This window comes from Schistocerca nitens, chromosome 2 (genome assembly GCF_023898315.1).
Source record: "Schistocerca nitens isolate TAMUIC-IGC-003100 chromosome 2, iqSchNite1.1, whole genome shotgun sequence".
Lineage (NCBI taxonomy): Eukaryota > Metazoa > Arthropoda > Insecta > Orthoptera > Acrididae > Schistocerca > Schistocerca nitens.
Window position 1 is genome coordinate 325,686,273 of NC_064615.1, and position 19,128 is coordinate 325,705,400.

Below are 19,128 nucleotides of genomic sequence, written 5' to 3' on the forward strand. Positions count from 1 at the left end.
AATGGCGTCCTCTAGTGGCCCAAACAAGTGGAGGTCCAAGGGGTTAGGTCAGTTGTGTCAGGTGTGGCAGCCTGGATGGTCTACCGGCCGCTACAAATCGTGGAGCTCTGCCGAACCGCCTTCTGCACAGCGATTAACTGTACTTCTGTCGATAGCAGATGCTCCATAGATTTGCACAACGTTTGTGAATATTCCCCACAATTTCTTCCTCTGCAGTGAGAAACTGAATGACGGCACGTTGCTTGTAACGTACATCACCTACAGACGCCATTTTGAAACAGTAGTGCAGGTACGCTATCTCTCGGGGAAACTTGGTGCTTCCACTCAGGAGACTTCAAATAATACATCGGCCTACGTAACGTTTTGCATTCGTAGCATTGTTTTCGGCTGAGAAAAAAAAAATGCGGAGCATTACTTTCTGGGTAACCCTCGTAGATCATATGCAGAAGATTAGTAGATAGTACGCTGCCCGATATTTTATTTTTCTATGTAAGCTTATTTCGGCTTTATAATCTCGAACAGTATATCTGAAGGCAATCGCATTTATTTATTTTTACATTATATATAATTTATAGAGAGTTTTTAGATTGGGTATTGTACTCACATCCTGACGTTGTAGATGGACGTTTGTCAACTTTCAATAAACTATTACTGCTGTCCGTAGTTGTTGGATGTAATATTTTTTCAGTAGCGTTTTAAAGTTATTCAAGGATTTGGTGCTGTACGTATATTATAATAATTTTTTGCTATTTTGACTGTCGTAGAATTTCAAATTTGAAAGCAAGTTGTTTACTCAAAGATATTCATGTTGTTGTGGGTTCTGTGTCTATGGAACTCTTAGTGATGTGCTTGTAATCTCTGGTGTTATGGTTATCCGTTAACCTTTTATAAAATTTCAATAAAATTTTTAAAACATTGTATGTTTGAAATCGGTTTGTTCATTTACTAAATCGTGGGGATAATCCTAAGTGCGTATGTATATTTCAAATTCCTCCAAAGTATTCATGCTTGAATCTTTTGGGATTTTGTGCAGTGTTTGTAGTGCGTTTTCAATGTTGTCAGCTTCGTCTTTTTAATTTTTGAGGTGTGTAGAGAAGGTGGATTGATTGTTATTTGTTTCTCTCGTGTATTCTCTGAATCTGACAACCCCACGAAACCCCCCCCCCCTACCCCTCACTGACAACTTCACGTCCGCCAGTACGTCGTTTCCAACCTTCCAAACTTCACAGCAGTTCTCTTGCACCCCTTGTCGGTCTAGCACTCCTGAAAGAAAGAATATTGTGGAGAGATGGCTTTGCCACAGCCGGTGGATTTGTTTACAGAATTTATCTTTCACCCTGCTGCGGAGTGTTCCCTCACAGACTAAAACTTTGCGCTGGAACGGGACTCGAACCTGGAACCTTTTCCTTTAGCGAAAAGTCAAGAAATCATTCTTCTTTTTCTTATTGTTCTACAGAACTGGGTAAATTGGAAATTACAGAGTTTTTTCTAGCAAGTTGGCTTGTCCAAAAAGCAAATTCTCACTTTGAACAAAGCTTTTTTTGTTATCTTTATAGAGCAGGCAGGCACATAGACAGTAGACAAAAGCACCGCACACTGACCTGCGTGCGCCAGCTTGACGACCTCTGAGTGCGAGGCGTCGAGCACGTCGTGGCCGTTGACGGTGATGACGATGTCGCCCACCTCCAGCCCCGACGACTCGGCAGGCGTGTCGGGCTCGATGGCGGACACCACCACCGGCTTGGAGCCGTGGATGCGGAAGCCGAACTCCCCAGACTGCCGCCGCACCACCACCGTCTTGTCGCAGTCTGGAACAGCGCAGCGTAAACCTCCAGCGTCCGTATGTGTTACCTGGTACGCGTTCTCCGTTGTACTGGGACGAGCTGCCGCTGAATCTCATCTCTTGTAGCCCCGAGGCTCACAAGCAGAATACCTTGTGTAAAAACTACATCGGCTGTGCTCTGTGTACCAGCGACAAAATTTGGATTTCTAGAGCAGATCCACATGATACAAGGTAAAGCACAGAAGAACGATTACAAAACAGCGCTCGAGAGAGAAAATTGTAGCCCAGTTGGGAATTATCAAAAATGTTGACAAATGTTCAAATGTGTGTGAATTCCTAAGGGACCAAACGACTGAGGTCATCGGTCCCTAGACTTACACACAACATAATCTAACTTAAACTAACTTACGCTAAGAACAACACATACACCCATGCCCGAGGGAGGACTCGAACCTCTGGCTGGAGGGGCCGCGCAATCCGTGACATGGCGCGTAGACCTCGCGGCCACTCCGCGCGGGAAAAAAATGCTGACATTTTATCACAAATGACTAACAATATAGTAGTACAAAAAAGGTTAAATATTGGTTAATTCATACTACCAGTAAGAATCAGGCTACCAAACGCTCCAATAACATCTCTACACAGTGAAACCAAATCGAAGAAGCTCTTCAAAAAATGGTTCTGACCACTATGGGGCTTAACTTCTGAGGTCATCAGTCCCCTAGACTTAGAAATACTTAAACGTAACTAACCTATGGACATCACACACATTCATGCCCGAGGCAGGATTCGAACCTGCGACTGTAGCAGCAGCGCGGACTGAAGCGCCTAGAACCGCTCGGCCACCGCGGCCGGCAAAGAGCTGTGAATGGGATCCCTCTGAGATGTTTAGCGTCAAGTCCACAGTTCACTGCGGTAAATATCAATATATAAACGTAGGCGCTGACTGCTACAGAAATAGAGAGGCAGGTGTCAACGGCTGTATCCGAGGGGCACAGAGGCTCCATGCGGTACAGCAGTCAGCGGCGTTGCCTGCACAGCAGGTTTATGTGACGAGATGACACCATAGTTCCGGTTAGGCGTACAGAGAGAGCACTATTTTGCTGCACCTGTCAAATCAACGATTAGAGCTTTGCTCAGAAACCTGCCACCTGCCATGTATTTAGGGAGGCCGCACGACCCGACGACACCAGAGCGAAGTGGAGAGGCAACTGGAGTCCAACTGGAGAGTCAGCGCATCTACTTCCGACTCCAACGCCTTGCCAGCTAGTACGATGAGCACCACTACCCGTCTTCAACGGCCACCGGACGCCCACCAGATACATTTGTCAGCGACTGGACTGAGAACATCTTGGAAGTCTAACTTAACCCGATTCGACACTAAATGATTACTAGTGAAAATTGTGGCTAACATCGGTGCTCTGAAGAAGAGCGTTAAGTATTGTATACTGGGTGTCCCAGGAGAAACGGCCAATATTCAGGGTTATGATAAGAAAGATCATTCGAATCAAAGCTCATGGGCTCTAAAAGGCATACCTTAATAAGCTATAAACACTTGTTTATTATCATCTCTACTGTGAAACACATCTCTTCTACTGAACAAGTGAAAATGAAATGATCGTATAGCATTGACGCCGGGAGACCCCACTTGGGGAAGTTCGGCGGCCGAGTTGCAAGTCTTTTCAGTTGACGCCACATTGAGCGACTTGCGTGTCGATGATGATGAAATGATGATGAGGACAACACAACGCCCGGTCCTCGAGCAGCGAAAATCTCTTACCCGGACGGCAATCGAACCCGGGCCCGCTGCATGCCAGTCAAACGTGGTGACCTCTCTCTTGAGGGGGTGGACACTTAACAAGTACTCATGGATCTGAGGGAATGCATTTTAGATTCCATCTTTACTACATAATTTTCTCTTGTTACGATCCATACTACCTCCTCTCAACATATGGAAAGTAAAGAGCTTGCAGTAGAAGGGATACGTTTCACAGTATCGAAGATGAAAAAGTGCCCAAAGCTCTTAAGGTATGCATTTTAGAGCCGACGTTTACTAGACTTCTTTGCTTCTATTGATCGTCCGTGTCATATCCTCTGATATTGACCATTCCTGGTGGCACATCCTGTATACTTTATCAGTAATGAATGTTGTGAACTTTTACTCAGAACTGATTTAATAATTTTATGCGTGGTCAATGCAGCACCAGCCTGACACATATCCACGCGTGTTGAGCAGCCTACACGTCTGGAAAGGACAACAAGAGAAGAGTCGCAGTCATCTTCCGTACGAAAAGGACTCGACAATTCTTAGCCATTATCATAGCAGAGTAAGTCGTGTGGAGTGTTACCGGGTTCGCCACTAGTCCAGGTCGCCATCGAGATCTATTCACGTATGACAGTTCGTTGTGACTTCATTGCTTTCACATATCATTGACGCTAAACAAGTTGGCCTCCAACGTTTTCGAAAATATTTTTGTTCCTGTAGCGTGTGTTTCGTGTTTTTACAATGAGTTTTTTATACATTGTTGAAAGCTACACCCTGCACCAGTTTACTTTTTGACAAGTGACTTAAAGTGTACTGTATGCTGTTTGGTTCCAGACCAGTCCATTTCTATATTTTTAGTTTTTACCCTCATTTACTTCGAATGCTTTTCTTTATAATATTTTACTACCCATATATCTTGGATTATACAAAACACAAAGTTCAAAAAAAGCAAACAATGTGGAACACTTTTAATTTCTGTCATGACATGTACGAAGTCGTCCTGAGAAGTAATGCCTTCAATATATTTTTGCATCCGGAGGAGAAAGTTGGTGATTGGAATTTCGTGAGAAGATTCCGTCGCAACGAAAAACGCCTTTCTTTTAATGATTTCCAGCCCAAATCCTGTATCATTTCTGTGACACTCTCTCCCATATTTAGCGATAATACAAAACGTGCTGCCTTTCTTTGAACTTTTTCGATGTACTCCGTCAGTCCTATCTGGTAAGGATCCCACACCGTGCAGTAGTATTCTAAAAGAGAACGGACAAGCGTAGTGTAGGCAGTCTCCTTAGTAAGTCTGTTACATTTTCTAAGTGTCCTGCCAATAAAACGCAGTCTTTGGTTAGCCTTCCCCACAACATTTTCTGTGTTCCTTCAAATTTAAGTTGTTCGTAATTGTAATACCTAGGTTTTTAGTTGAATTTACGGCTTTTAGATTAGACTGATTTATCTTGTAACCGAAGTTAAACGAGTTCCTTTAAGCACTCATGTGGATGACCTCACACTTTTCTTTATTTACGATCAACTGCCACTTTTCGCACCATTCAAGTGTGTTTTCTAAATCGTTTTGCAATTTGTTTTGATCTTCTGATGACTTTATTATTCGATAAACGACAACATCATCTGCAAATAACCGAAGACGGCTGCTCAGATTGTCTCCCAAATCGTTCATATAGATAAGGAACATCAAAACGCCTATAACACTACCTTGGGGAACGCCAGAAATCACTTCTGTTTTACTCGATGACTTTCTGTCAATTACTACAAACTGCGACCTCTCTGACAGGAAATCACAAATCCAGTCACATAAGTGAGATGATATAAGATCATTTTAAGTCTCGCTGAACGTTTGCTAATTTACAATGTAATGAAAGCATTCATACAGAAAACTTTCCAGCACTGATAATAAGTCAACAATGTCAGAGATTTCATTTAGAAGTGACTGTCTATCGATCACTAGTTATGCACAACTAATAGACATTTAGTTTTGTCTGTATAACGTGGATCGAGGTACAGGGTAAAGGGTTATCATCACTGAAAGGTTAGAACCTAATGAGGTAGTATCTCAGAAGCCTAAGAAGTTGAGGGATTATATTTCTGAACAGCTCTGGCACTCACTGTAGCTTGCTGGATTCGTTACAACACTGTTCACTTTGCTACAGGCAGTTATAGCAGGATCTCAGTTTGTATCGTAGTTAGTGAAATCAATAAAGTGATAAGAGAATGACAAAGCAATCGTTTTCTTTTGAAGACCTACTTGAGCGTACTTATTCTTAGATGCTCTGGACGCTATAAAGCGATGTGTGATGTCAGAGCGCCGACTGAGTGGGTTACGTGAACAGCTGGCAGCAGCTACGTCGCCTCCTGCCAAGATTCCTCCGTCTACGACGCACTAGAAATGTTTCAAGGGGACGCTCTGGTGTCTCTTCTTGCCATTGACCCTCATTTTCTGCCAACACGACTCACAACACATACGATAATTTCCTTATCATTCTTATTAGTTTGTAGGGGACACAACCGCAGCTTATAATCACATAAATGATCAGAGGACTGCTCTTTTAAACAGTGGAAATACAAACAAATCTAATAAATGTAAATAAGGTTTATGGTCTGAAAACGTCTGTATTTTTGAGGTTCTCACTCTCACGCAGTCCTCTGGAGACGTTTTTGAGGATTTTCATGTAGTGGTCACGAAGACAGCTTAAGGCATACGAGGGGAAATCACAAAGTTTTAATTACCACTAACCTGTCCTAAGTCGTGGTATCCCTAGCATGTCTTGCTCTATCTTTTATTAACTTTTGAGAACCTGTTTACCTTCCACACTCACAGGCGGTAGCACTTATGGTGACAGTCGTCTGCTGGAGTTGGGGCATTTTCACCTGTGACAGCCTAGAGGCGCTGTACCGCGGTGTCTTTGGTCACTAAGGCTCCTCTTTCACAATCGTTATCAATTATAGGCGGAAGTTTTGATAAAGAGATTACAGCTTTGTTCAAACCTATTATGAAAAATGGCTCTGAGCACTATGAGACTCAACTGCTGTGGTTATCAGTCCCCTAGAACTTAGAACTACTTAAACCTAACTAACCTAAGGACATCACACACATCCATGCCCGAGGCAGGATTCGAACCTGCGACCGTAGCAGTCCCACGGTTCCGGACTGCGCGCCTAGAACCGCGAGACCACCGCGGCCGGCAAACCTATTATGACTTCGCCACACTTTTTATTGGAGAACTTCGAGGAAAAGACGTTAACTTAAGGGCCACAGTATTCTGGAGACGAACGTTTGTGGTGTGGCCCCAGAGTGCAGATAAATTACAACAATTTTTAAACGATCTATCTTCTATCCATACACAAATCCAGTTTGAAATGGAAATGGAAAATGAGGGAAGCCTTCCATTTTTGGATGTTTTGGTTCGACGCACAGATGATGGCACTTTGGGACATGCCAGTATATTGGAAACAGAGACGTAGAGATTTATATTTGAATGAAAATAGCTGCCATCATTCTTCCCAAATGATGAATGTTCTCCGAACTCTTGTACACGGAGCACACACCATTGATAACGAGAGCGGTCTGCAGGACCACCATATACACTTAAAGAGAGTTTTTGAAGCCAGCGGGTGTTATCCGCAGCAGGCACCACGAATTAAACCAAAGATGGTCATAAAGAATGCAGGAAAAGACACAAAAAGATTTAAATCCATGAATTTCCTGCCACGTGGGAAGCCTGTCGTGAAAAGTAGGACGGATCCTCAGTAAGCACAAAGTACAAGTGATTTTTCGTACTCCACCGAAGACAGCAGCACTCTTGGGTTCAAATGAAGATGGCGTGATGCTGCGGAAGGCTGGAGTTTACAAGATCCCTTGTGAACGTGGCCTTTGCGAACCCTCGTTACATATCTGGTCTTTCTTTAAACTAAAGTTTTTTCGAACTGGTCATGAACAGTTCCCATATTTCATATAAAATCACGAATTCTCGTTTTAAAGCAGAAAAATTAAATAAAAGTATAATAAGAATCAATGGAATAGAGAATTTCATGCAAAGCACCAAGAGACTTCATTGAAAGAGTTTCTAATAACCGTCCCGTTTGTTTAATAACTAAAAATGGCTCTGAACACTATGGGAGTTAACATCTTAGATCATCAGTCCCCTAGAACTTAGAAGTACTTAAACCTAACTAACCTAAGGACATCACACACATCCATGCCCGAGGCAGGATTCGAAACTGCGACCGTAGCAGTCCCGCGGTTCCGGACTGCAGCGCCTAGAACCGCCCGGCCACCGCGGCCGGCGTTTAATAACTGTTATATAAACCAACGCACGTATTTTTATCGTCTTTCGCGTCTGTTAGTCTCGAGCGTCTGTGAGTCTTTAGCGTCTGGGAGTCTTTGTGTTCGAGATTTTAGTGTCAGAGCTTGTAGTGTTGGAGTTTTGAATACTCGCGACCCTTTAAGTCCATGCGTCACTGCGCGAAATAGTTAACATCATTGGAAGCCAGACTAATTAAAAGTAAATTTCTTTGACTTTAGATTACAGACCCTGTTTGGACATTTATTATCGGGCTTTAGTATGACTACTTGTCGTAGTGAATCATATCAATAAACTGTGTTACATAAACCCTGTGACTTTTGAAGAAATTTATTCGGTTTAGCTATGCTACGCAAAATCAAAGATATCAATTCATTCTGAAACACAAATCGGCCGCCTAGTGACTATTAATGAGCATCTTTGGTGGAAACTGCTAAACGACGCCGCTAGCCGATGGTAATAATTTGAATTTCAACTTATTGACCAACAAATATTGACTGTGTTGTGTCGCCCCGCTTTCAGGTATCTCGACGAGGTTAAGAATAATGGCTGGGCACAGAAAAAGGACGCCAAATCTTCGCTGATTGTGGGAGTGCCAGTAGGCAGCAATAGGAGGCGACACACCTTTTATACATCGGACATACGACTCGTACAATCCATGAAAAATTTGCGGAACACACGCCTCTTAAAGCCCAATAAATAGGCTGTTGCAGAGCACTGTATTGATACTGGTCACTCTATCTTCTACGAAAACGTCGAAATTTAAGCGACTACTTCATCTTTTTGGGACTCAGTAGTGAAAGAGGCGATTAAAATTCGCCTGGCGACGAGTTTAATTAATAGACATAGCGGCCTCAGCTTGGATAAATTATGGAATCCGACGGTTTCTGTAATACCAACACACAAAGACGACGCCACAGTGCAGCTGATAGTGATACATCCCAGTGTGGACCGATCGTGTAGCCGCAGCTCTAATTCATGCATATTGTACTTCTTTGCCGTCGATCAACGTCTCTGGCGCTTGTGTATCTGTGTCTGCATGTGCAGTGGCCTGGTCGGTGAGTTTAAAATGACGAAGCGAGTGCTGGAGCCTCAGTCTTTCGGCCCACTGTGAGGATTACTGAACGATATACAATCGAAATATTAGTAGTAGTAGTAGTAGTAGAAGAAGAAGAAGAAGAAGAAGCGAAATTTATGGACTGCACAGCCGAAATTTAATGAAGGATGCCGAATCATTATTTACGGTGAGTGTAACATGGCATGTAAGAAAGACTTGAGGCAGTTGATCATAGTCCGTGAGATTTTCAAAGCGATCAGCACCAAATAGGCGGAGCTCTGATACTGCTCACCGCTCCTTTCCGTCAAAGTTTGCTTGTCATTCCAAGATCAGTCGCAACAGACGATCTGAACGCATGCCTGAAGAATTCGGCTCTGTGGAGACATTTGAAAAAAATTACATAGTCGACCAATATTTGTGGGGATTTACTTGGAAAAGCTTCTGAATAACAAAATAAAAAAAACGAAAAAAAAACATTTTCCAAGTAGCTTTTGGACATGGACAACGGCAATCATCCGGTCCTTCCTGAAACACAGGACATGCCATTCGCGCCGAACTTCTGTGAACTTCGGGCGTCAGCTGAAGACCATGAAAAGAAGGATTTTCGGAACATCGTCATCAACTTCAGGAATTACGATTGGCTATGCCAGTGAGCTATCTTAACTCCAAAGAATGATGATAACAATAGAATCAGCGATAAGATTCAAATGAAAATTCCTGGTGCGGCTACGAAATACAAATCCACTTGTAAGGCCGGAAATGCATGTCCTCCTATTTCCATCTATTGTACTATAATTTTTTTTCCTTATTTTGTTACCTGAAGATATGACGTTTCTGTATCTTTGTATATTGTAATTGTTTTACTATATATATATATATATATATATATATATATATATATATATATATATGCAATTATGTCGATGTATAATTGGTTTGTTTGTAAATATTATTTGTAATTTTACGCTGAGTCTGGCCTAGGGAAAAGTATGCTATCGAACGATTACATCGATAGGTCGTGTAGAGAACCAAAGTGTTTAGGATCTTTGGTAGTGTTAACACGGCCGCGTGGAGCGCGGGCAGAGCGGAGTCTGGCTGGAGGAGGGCAGTGGAGCAGGTGTGTTGTGTGACGCTCCCGCGAGGTGCCGCGCTTTCGGGGTTTGGCAGCATGTAATTGCGCTCGACTTGCTATGTTAGTTTCTGACATGGTGTCGCGGACGGGAAGCGTTAGCTGGCACACATCAAGAGCCCGTTTCGGCTGGAGACCGTGTCGAGAAGAAGGCGCGCCAACATCCAGCTTCTGCAACAGCGACGGCCGACAATGAGTGCCTGTCGCCACCTCCTCGAGCGACAACTTCAAACATTCAATCAACCAACTAGGAAGACTGGTAGCACGTAAAGTTTTAGAACTGTATGGCAGACCTCAGCTTTTCAAACTGTTAAATTTTTCTCACTAAATTACAGCAACGTAGCATGAACCTTTGTTGCTCATTGTCCCAATTGCATTACCAAGCAGGGTCCCTTCCTTTTCCGGAATGAACCCGAGTGTCGTTGAAATTCAAACGCCAGCATTAAAGTAATATCATTCGATTTCACTGCTTTAATTTCAAAGTTGAGTTAAGGTATTCATAGCTGGCTACAATATTTAGATTACACAAGAACAAATTAAGAGTGCGAGTTTTGTTACCGTATTTTAGCTTACCTGTGACTGCAGCTCAGCTTGGTACGTACTAAATTTTACTATTGTTAAATGTTCAGAACTATTTAATTCAAGTTCAAAGTTAAATCTCTTATTTCTAAATTGCGTAGATTCAGGTACCTTTTGAAATGATTGTTGAGGTAGCCCAAAGCTAACCGTATTTTACTGAATTTCGATGTGCTTCAGAAACAAAGCTCACTATTAATTTCAGTCACTAAATTAACTTTCAGTTTTCCGGTTTTATTAATTCTTTTGCTAAATTAAGCCAGAGTGTAGCGAAATTTATTACTTCTGACAAACTTTCAGTTTTCACACTACACGTGTTAACCTTCAGTTGCCACGCTTCTAGTGCTAATTATATGTGTAATAACCTTTCTTTTTCAGTTACTATAGTAATTGTCCATAGGACTGGCGACTGTAATTTCCCCCAAATCTCAAATATATAATTACCGCTAGTTAATTGTTAACGTAACGGCCGCACATTTACTTTCTTTATTAACTTTACCCCTTTTCAAAATTAATTTCCACCAGTTTCATTTGCATTCTTCCTTTCATTTAGATGTAACCCTTTCCTCCCTCTTTACCGACAGATTAACTTCGGTGACGATTGCTTTTCCCAAATTTCCATTAGGTACCCGCGGTTTAATTTTTCACTGTCATTAAGGTCGATAAGTGAGGAGGAGGTTACACACTGAAACACTGCAGAAAAAGTTTAAACTTTTGATGATCCGGTAGAATTTCTCAGTTAATTTTCTGGAATTTCAAGATTAATATTCACGTTGAAAGTTGGCTCACCAATACTGCTCCTTCGGAACCTCAACACTCCAAAGTTGTTCAACGGAACCAGACTCTCCGTGAGAAAACTGGTGTCGAATGTGACTGAAGCAACAGTAATTAAGGGTACATGTAAAGGACAAGCTGTGCTGATTCCACGCATTCCAGTGATTTGTCTGATTTTCCCTTAAAGTTCAAACGACTACAGTTTCTTGTGCGACTTGCTTTCGTGATGACAATCAACACAGCTCAAGGGCAGTCATTGCGCTTTGCCGGATGAAATTTACAAAAGCGACGTTTTTTTCATGGTCACCTACAAGTTACTAGCTCCAGAGTGGGAACTCTAAAAGCTCTGTACATCTATAGGTCAAAACAGAAAACCAAAAATTTTTTATCTACTCAAGTTAGCTAAATATTAGCATTAGTTTAAATTATTTTAAGTTGCTTCTATTACACAGCGAATGGAATAATAAAACATATTGTACATTCACGTGCTTTATTAATAAAGTGTTTGTAGTTCATCAACAATTTATACCAATAAAGATAATGGAATCTAACAAACATGAACTATCTCTCATTTTTCTACAACGAATTACAGGTGCGAGATTAGATACAGATCATCCTTTTTTTGTACTTTATATGCCAACGTAGATAAATATATACGTCTACCGGGTTTCGCTAGTATCCTATATGGCTAACTTTGTGCAGATATTATTCAGACACGTTTACCAGCACAATAAAGAAAACATCGCGAGTATCTATACAGCAAGAGAAATTACGAAATTCCCGTTCGGTTTTGAACACACAATGTAGAGTAATTCCCAAATTTCAAGCTAACTTTCACAGAATAAAATGGGATGGAAAGTAAGTCTCGGAAATGAGTCCTCTTGCAAACCAAAGGAAATTAAGTAAGGCATGATTGAAAGGGATAACCTTAGGAAAAAGCCTAACTTCGCAAACACGGGGAAGAAGACTGTCAGAAACAGAATTCACCTCATTTCCACACTCCATCACTGTATGTTATCACATTGCGTTCTCTACCTGCTATTCGATATGCTACTTTTAATGTGATAAATTTGTGATCCAGCTGTGGGAATGAAGACTTCGGACATATTTTAGAATGATTTTATGCTCTTAACTTTTACATTGTATCATATATTAGCTTTTCCTATAACATGTGAAACGAGCTGATGTATGGCTTTTATTCATATTAAATTTATTATCTATTTTAAAAATATAGATTATGTCATATTTTAAAAATGAATAAGAGTCAATTCTCGTATTTTAGGAATGCTTTTACTTCATCTTTGAGCATACACTCCCTGCTCTTACTCTATTATGCATTGAATATGCTCTTTAGTGTCACTGTTGTACTCGCTGGGTCAACTTTTCACATCTTTATTCTAAGTTAATAGAGTGTTGTATAAATTTACTACCGACCCGCCCCGTCTTCACACTGGTAGTACAAAATATCTGAGGCCAGATGATTTGTCTGGCGTGGCGGTAATACGAGGCCTGTTCAGAAAGTAAGCTCCGATTGATTGCCAAATTGAAACCACAGTGAACATCAGAAATGTTTTACTTGTAACAATTAGCTACACCTTTCAGCTACTTCTCTACGTAGTCGCCGTTCTGACTTAGACTTTTGTCATAGCGTGGTACCAACTTTTCAATAGCCTCATCATAGAAGGCAGCCGCCAGTGCTTTCCGCCAATTCTCCACGCTGGCCTACACCTCGTTGTCTGTGTCAAAATATTGTCTTCAAAGACAGCGGTTCATGTGACCAGAGATGAAACTCAGGGGGAGACAATTGCGGACTGTATTGTGGGTAATCTAACATTTCCATTTGAAAACGATGCAGGAGCATCTTCATTGCCCCTGCAGAATGCGGCTGAGAATTGTCTTGAAGAAGAAACAGCACGACAGTTATGTAATGTTAGCTGCATAGCTTCAGGCGAAATTTCTCACCAGGCCCTCGTACTTGGCGGCAGACACTATTTTCTAGACATCTTTACGCACTCACTGCGAGCTCAGAAATGAGAAGAGCGACGTGATGCTAACTGGGGTTATACTAGAGACACTACCCAACACATCTGTGCAAAGCTTTATCGGATTTTCATAGTCGTTTCCATTTCGCGACCGATCGGAGCTTACTTTCTGAACACCCCTCGTACATTGCATACAGCAACATTCCTCGTGAATCAGTCTATCTATTAGTGACAGTTGTATCAAAACCCTAAATTAGTTCTTGAGATTGTAAACAATGTTGTGGGCAATATCTATAGATATAGACTGACATGTATTTCGTTTATATTTTTTGTCATTTTTAGATTTGATGATGGGTGCAAGCCTGAAACCGGCCATGGATTTTAATAAACCAATATATGACCAAGGTGCTGATTTCCAGTATTTAATATTTTACAAAGGGCAACGGGGCACCTCCGCGAAACCAAGCGGCCTCATTTCGCGAGATTTTACTGTACGTTGTTGCTGTGGTCTTCAGTCCAGAGACTGAACTTTTTCCTCAGAGGAGGTGTTGTGGCGCACTCCATAGATTGCTGTTTCGTTTCCGGCTCGAAGTGACCAACCCATGTTTCATCGCCTGTGACAATGTTACACCAAAAATTGTCACGATCATCCTTGCAAGGCCCAAGCAATTTCGCACAGATGGTCCTTCGTTTCTCTTTATAGCCTTCTGTTAGATGGCGAGGAACGCAGCGGGCACACACCTTTGAGTACCCCAATTGGCGGACGGGTGTGGCAGCACTACCAGCAGAGACACCCAGTTGAAGCGTTTGACTGTGATCCATCGATCATTACGAATGAGAGTGTCCGCACGTTCCAACATTGCAAGAGTCACAGCTGTGTGCGGCTGGCCGGCAAGCTGGACGCCGGACAGGTTTGCGCGTCCTTGTTGCGATGATGACAGACGCCTCGCCCAGTGACTCACTGACCTTTTGTTCACTGCCAGGTCTCCGTAGACATTCTGCTCTGGTTTTCCGCCAATGTAAACTCAATGACAGCTCTCTTCTTGGAACGCACCTCTGTTACAGACGCCATTTTAAAGACTACGTACAGCGCCACTACCTATCGGAACTTCAAGAAACTATAGTGGCCGAAGCGGAAATATTCCACGATGTTCCACAGTAAATTACGCATTTTTCAACCGAAACTGGTCGAGAAAATAAATTTGTTGCATTAGTTACTGAACGACCCTCGCATGCGTTATAGAGAATTGGAACTCTAAATCATTTACGTGCCTACCGAAGGTGAGTACATGTACGAAACTACGTTGACATCCGACCATGTCTTCTGTGTCTTTTATGTCATGGGGTGTATGTTGATATAGTACATTAGACATCCACCGAACCACATAATTGTGAAGATAATTATGATGACAATGTCTTGGTTTTTATGAAACGATAATGTGGTAAACTGTCGAGCTCCCTTAGAAAATCTATGAAGACGGAATAGACGTGTTCACTTGCATCTACTATTTGCAAGATATCGTATATATAAAAAGGCTAGCTATGTTGCACACGTGCTTATTCTTACAGAGAAGCTTTTATTGCTCTAGGAGCGTCAAACCTTCCAAGGTTAGGAAACGCCGTTGGATCCCGAAACAGACGGACGTATGGTCACCTATTTTTATGTGAACAGCAGCGATCTGTGCGCTCTTCCAGTGATCCCGGACTATTCGTTGCGCGAGAGGCTGTGGGTAGATATGAATCTGGGAATCAGGTAATTTCGCAGCGTAATCAATGTAAAATTTATAGAAGTTTCGGCAATGCCTGGGGCCTCGTTCGCGTCAAGCGGAAACTATAATGGCATTGGCCTTACGTGGATTGTGTGGAAACTATGGGCAACTTAAATCCAGATGATCGGCCTGGAATCTAAGCTCACTTCTCTCAGTGCGAATCCGCCAATTGTGTCAGCCATTTTGCCACCTGGCTCAATAAGGGTCCCGAACTGGCTCCCTTCGAGTAGATCACCACAACAATCAGGTTCACAACGTCAGTTGTAGAGGCGTGTGTCGACAGGAGATTCGATGATGTCCAAGATGCAAGACTGACTGAGCCCACTTCGAGACACATCCCTACGTTAAATTATGTTTCCGCACTAAGTTCGCCGAACAAAGTGTTACTCACCCTACTGCTATAGCACACTGGTAGCCTTGGAAACAGTGGATGGTGTACAACCAGTACGAGACGATCATGTGTCCGTCCACCGCTGAAGTAAGCAACGACACTCAACAATGAAGTAGTATGTATGTTCTAGTTGGTTGTATGAGATCACCGCAGCAAGATGGGTCGATGTGGAGACATTTTAGAATGGCAGAAAGGAGCTTTCGTGTTCGGACGCGCCTATGATCACACCTTGCATCTAGCTACCCAATTTGTTGGTGCCTAACGTGGCTACAAGAAATGGAGAACTACTCGCAGCTGTGTAACACGCCGCAACAACAGTGGTTGTGAAAAGATCCTAACTTACAGTTACTGCAGACAAGTGTGTCAACGTCAATCGGTTTCAAATCCGACAGGAAGTGCTGCTGTCAGTGAATGCAAGTCCACGATAACCAGTTGTCGAGTGAACAACGCGAAGAGGACTGCTTGCAGTGGACATTTGGAATCGGATACCTTGCTAAAGGCCATTACTCATATTGTCACATAAAGCTCCAAGTCTTCAGTGGGCCAAACGACACGGAAAGTGGGCAGTAGCCGACTGGGAGAGTGTTGTGTGGTCAGGCAATCGAAATTTTGCCTCTTTTCAAATGATGTAAGGCCTCGAACCCCCGGATGGCGCAATGAGGCATTTAACCTGCACTTTGCGGAGGCTGTAGTTCAGGCTAGAGGTGGATACGTGATGTTTTGAGTGCGTTTTTCGAACAGTGAGTTGAGCCAACTCATTTCGGTTACCGCGACGATGAACCAGGCAGTTTATTTCAACATTCTTGTTGTCCATTGTTGCTCTTCCTTCTGTACGTTGACGGTGAGTGTATACTGCGACAGTCCAGTCTTTCGAGATGACAAAATCTATGTTCACAGAGCGGCACACATTCATCCTTGGTTTGAGGAGCACTCTGGCATCCTATCATAACCAGATTGGCCCACCAAATAATCCGATCATAATTCCTTCGGAAATCTTCGATAAGGATAGAAGCTGAAGTAATGAATCAAAATTTATGTCAAGGCTGGACTTGGTCTCGGGTTTCCTGCTCTTTTTTCTTTTTATTTGCATTTTTTGTACGTTATTGTCCGTTATATTTGGTCGTAGCGGACGTCACATGACATGCGCTGAAGTTCGTTGTTGACCCTTCACTCAGTTTTCTTTTATTACAGAGACCAGCCAGCTCTCTGACCGAACACGCTGAGCTACTGTGCCGGCACTCATTAGACAGATGTGCTATCCACTTCACCACCCTGGTAATGTGGCTAACATAGTTGCATGGACAACCCTAGTCCAGTGCCCTCAGTAACACAAATATCAGTTCACACCTCATTTCAAATGTGTGTGAATTCCTAAACTGCTGAGGTCGTCGGTCCCTAGACTTACACACTGCTTAAACTAACTTAAACTGACGTATGCTAAGGACAACACACACACACCCATGCCCGAGGGAGGACTCGAAATTCCCCGCAGTCCGTGACATAGCGCCTGAAACCGCACGGCCACTCCGCGTGGCTCACACCTCAGTCCATCTTGACTTTCCCCTTCCTACATCGTCAGATATGCCGAGATTCTCCAATTTTGGGATAGCACCCCAACTTTGCATGTGATGGGGAAATCTTGTATGTATCTCAGACTTAGGTGATCTGTTGATCTGATGGAATTACATTTTCCTGGAGACATAACGAGACTCAACTTTTATCTTCGATAAGGATAGAAGCTGAAGTAGCGAATTAAAACATGTGCCAAGGTCGAGACCTGAACCCAGGTTTGCTGCTTACTAGGCACATGGACTGTCCACACACCACCCTGGCACTGTGGCTGACACAGGTGGATAAACGTTACGTATTGTACTCCCCTTGCATTTCTCAACATGGCGTGAACGTAAACATTGGGCTATACTAGCGGTCAATTTGTTGCCGCAACCATATTTTCCGGTTTCACATTCGATGGCTAGCCTAGATCTTGGGCTGCGCTGTGATGGCACCCAATATTTCAGGGGGAGTCCAACATGTAACCTTAGCACACAGATGCCCTCCCTAACACTTGGGTAGTCCATGCAACTGTGTTGTCCACAATGCCTGGGTAGTATAATGGATAGCACATCTACATCTACATCCATACTCCGCAAGCCACCTGACGGTGTCTGGCGGAGGGTACCTTAAGTATCTCTATCGGTTCTCCCTTCTATTCCAGTCGTGGAAAGAAAGACTGTTGGTACGCCTCTGTGTGGGCTCTAATCTCTCTGATTTTTTCCTCATGGTCTCTTCGCGAGATAAACGTAGGAGGGAGCAATATACTGCTTGACTCCTCGGTGAAGGTACGTTTTCGAAACTTCAACAAAAGCCCGTACCGAGCTACTGAGCGTCTCTCTTGCAGAGTCTTCCACTAGAGTTTATCTATCATCTCCGTAACGCTTTCGCGATTACTAAATGATCCTGTAACGAAGCGCGCTGCTCTCCATTGGATCTTCTCTATCCCTTCTATCAACCCTATCTGGGCCGGATCCCACACTGGTGAGCAGTATTCAAGCAGTGGGCGAACAAGTGTACTGTAACCTACTGCCGGCCGAAGTGGCCGTGCGGTTAAAGGCGCTGCAGTCTGGAACCGCAAGACCGCTACGGTCGCAGGTTCGAATCCTGCCTCGGGCATGGATGTTTGTGATGTCCTTAGGTTAGTTAGGTTTAACTAATTCTAAGTTCTAGGGGACTAATGACCTCAGCAGTTGAGTCCCATAATGCTCAGAGCCATGTAACCTACTTCCTTTGTTTTCGGACTGCATTTCCTTAGGATTCTTCCAATGAATCTCAGTCTGGCATCTGCTTTACCGACGATTAATTTTATATGGTCATTCCATTTTAAATCATTCCTAATGCCTACTCCCAGATAATTTATTGAATTAACTGCTTCCAGTTGCCGACCTGCTACATTGTAGCTAAATGATAAAGGGTCTTTCTATGTATTCACAGCACATTACGCTTGTCTACATTGAGATTCACTTGCCATTCCCTGCACCATGCGTCAATTCGTTGCAGATCCTCCTGCATTTAAGTACAATTTTGCATTGTTACAACCTCTCGATATCCTACAGCATCATCCGAAAAAAGCCTCGGTGAACCATCCGAAAAAAGCCTCGGTGATCTTCCGATGTTATCCCCAAGGTCATTTATATATATTGTGAATAGCAACGGTCATACGAAACTCCCCTGCGGCACACCTGAAATCACTCTTACTTCGGAAGACTTCTCTCCATTGAGAATGACATGCTGCGTTCTGTTATCTACGAACTCTTCAATCCAATCACACAATTGGTCTGGTAGTCCATACTCTCTTACGTTGTTCATTAAACAACTGTGGGGAACTGTATCAAACGCCTTGCGGAAGTCAAGAAATACGGTATCTACCTGGGAACCCGTGTCTATGGCCCTCTGAGTCTCGTGGACGAATAGCGCGAGCTGGGTTTCACACGATCATCTTTTTCGAAACCCATGCTGATTACTACAGAGTAGATTTCTAGTCTCGAGAAAAGTCATTATACTCGAACATAAAACGGGTTCCAAAATTCTACAA

General features: G+C 42.9%; 1 protein-coding gene across 1 annotated transcript in view; it reads right to left on the reverse strand.

Annotated features, from left to right (window-relative positions):
- Nucleotides 1–19,128, reverse strand: part of LOC126235011 (uncharacterized) — a 473,551-nt gene that overhangs the window by 57,903 nt on the left and 396,520 nt on the right. Inside the window, exon 28 of the mRNA XM_049943746.1 lies at nt 1,602–1,808. Within this exon, the coding sequence (XP_049799703.1) occupies nt 1,602–1,808 (207 nt within the window). The remainder of the gene's footprint in view (nt 1–1,601; nt 1,809–19,128) is intronic.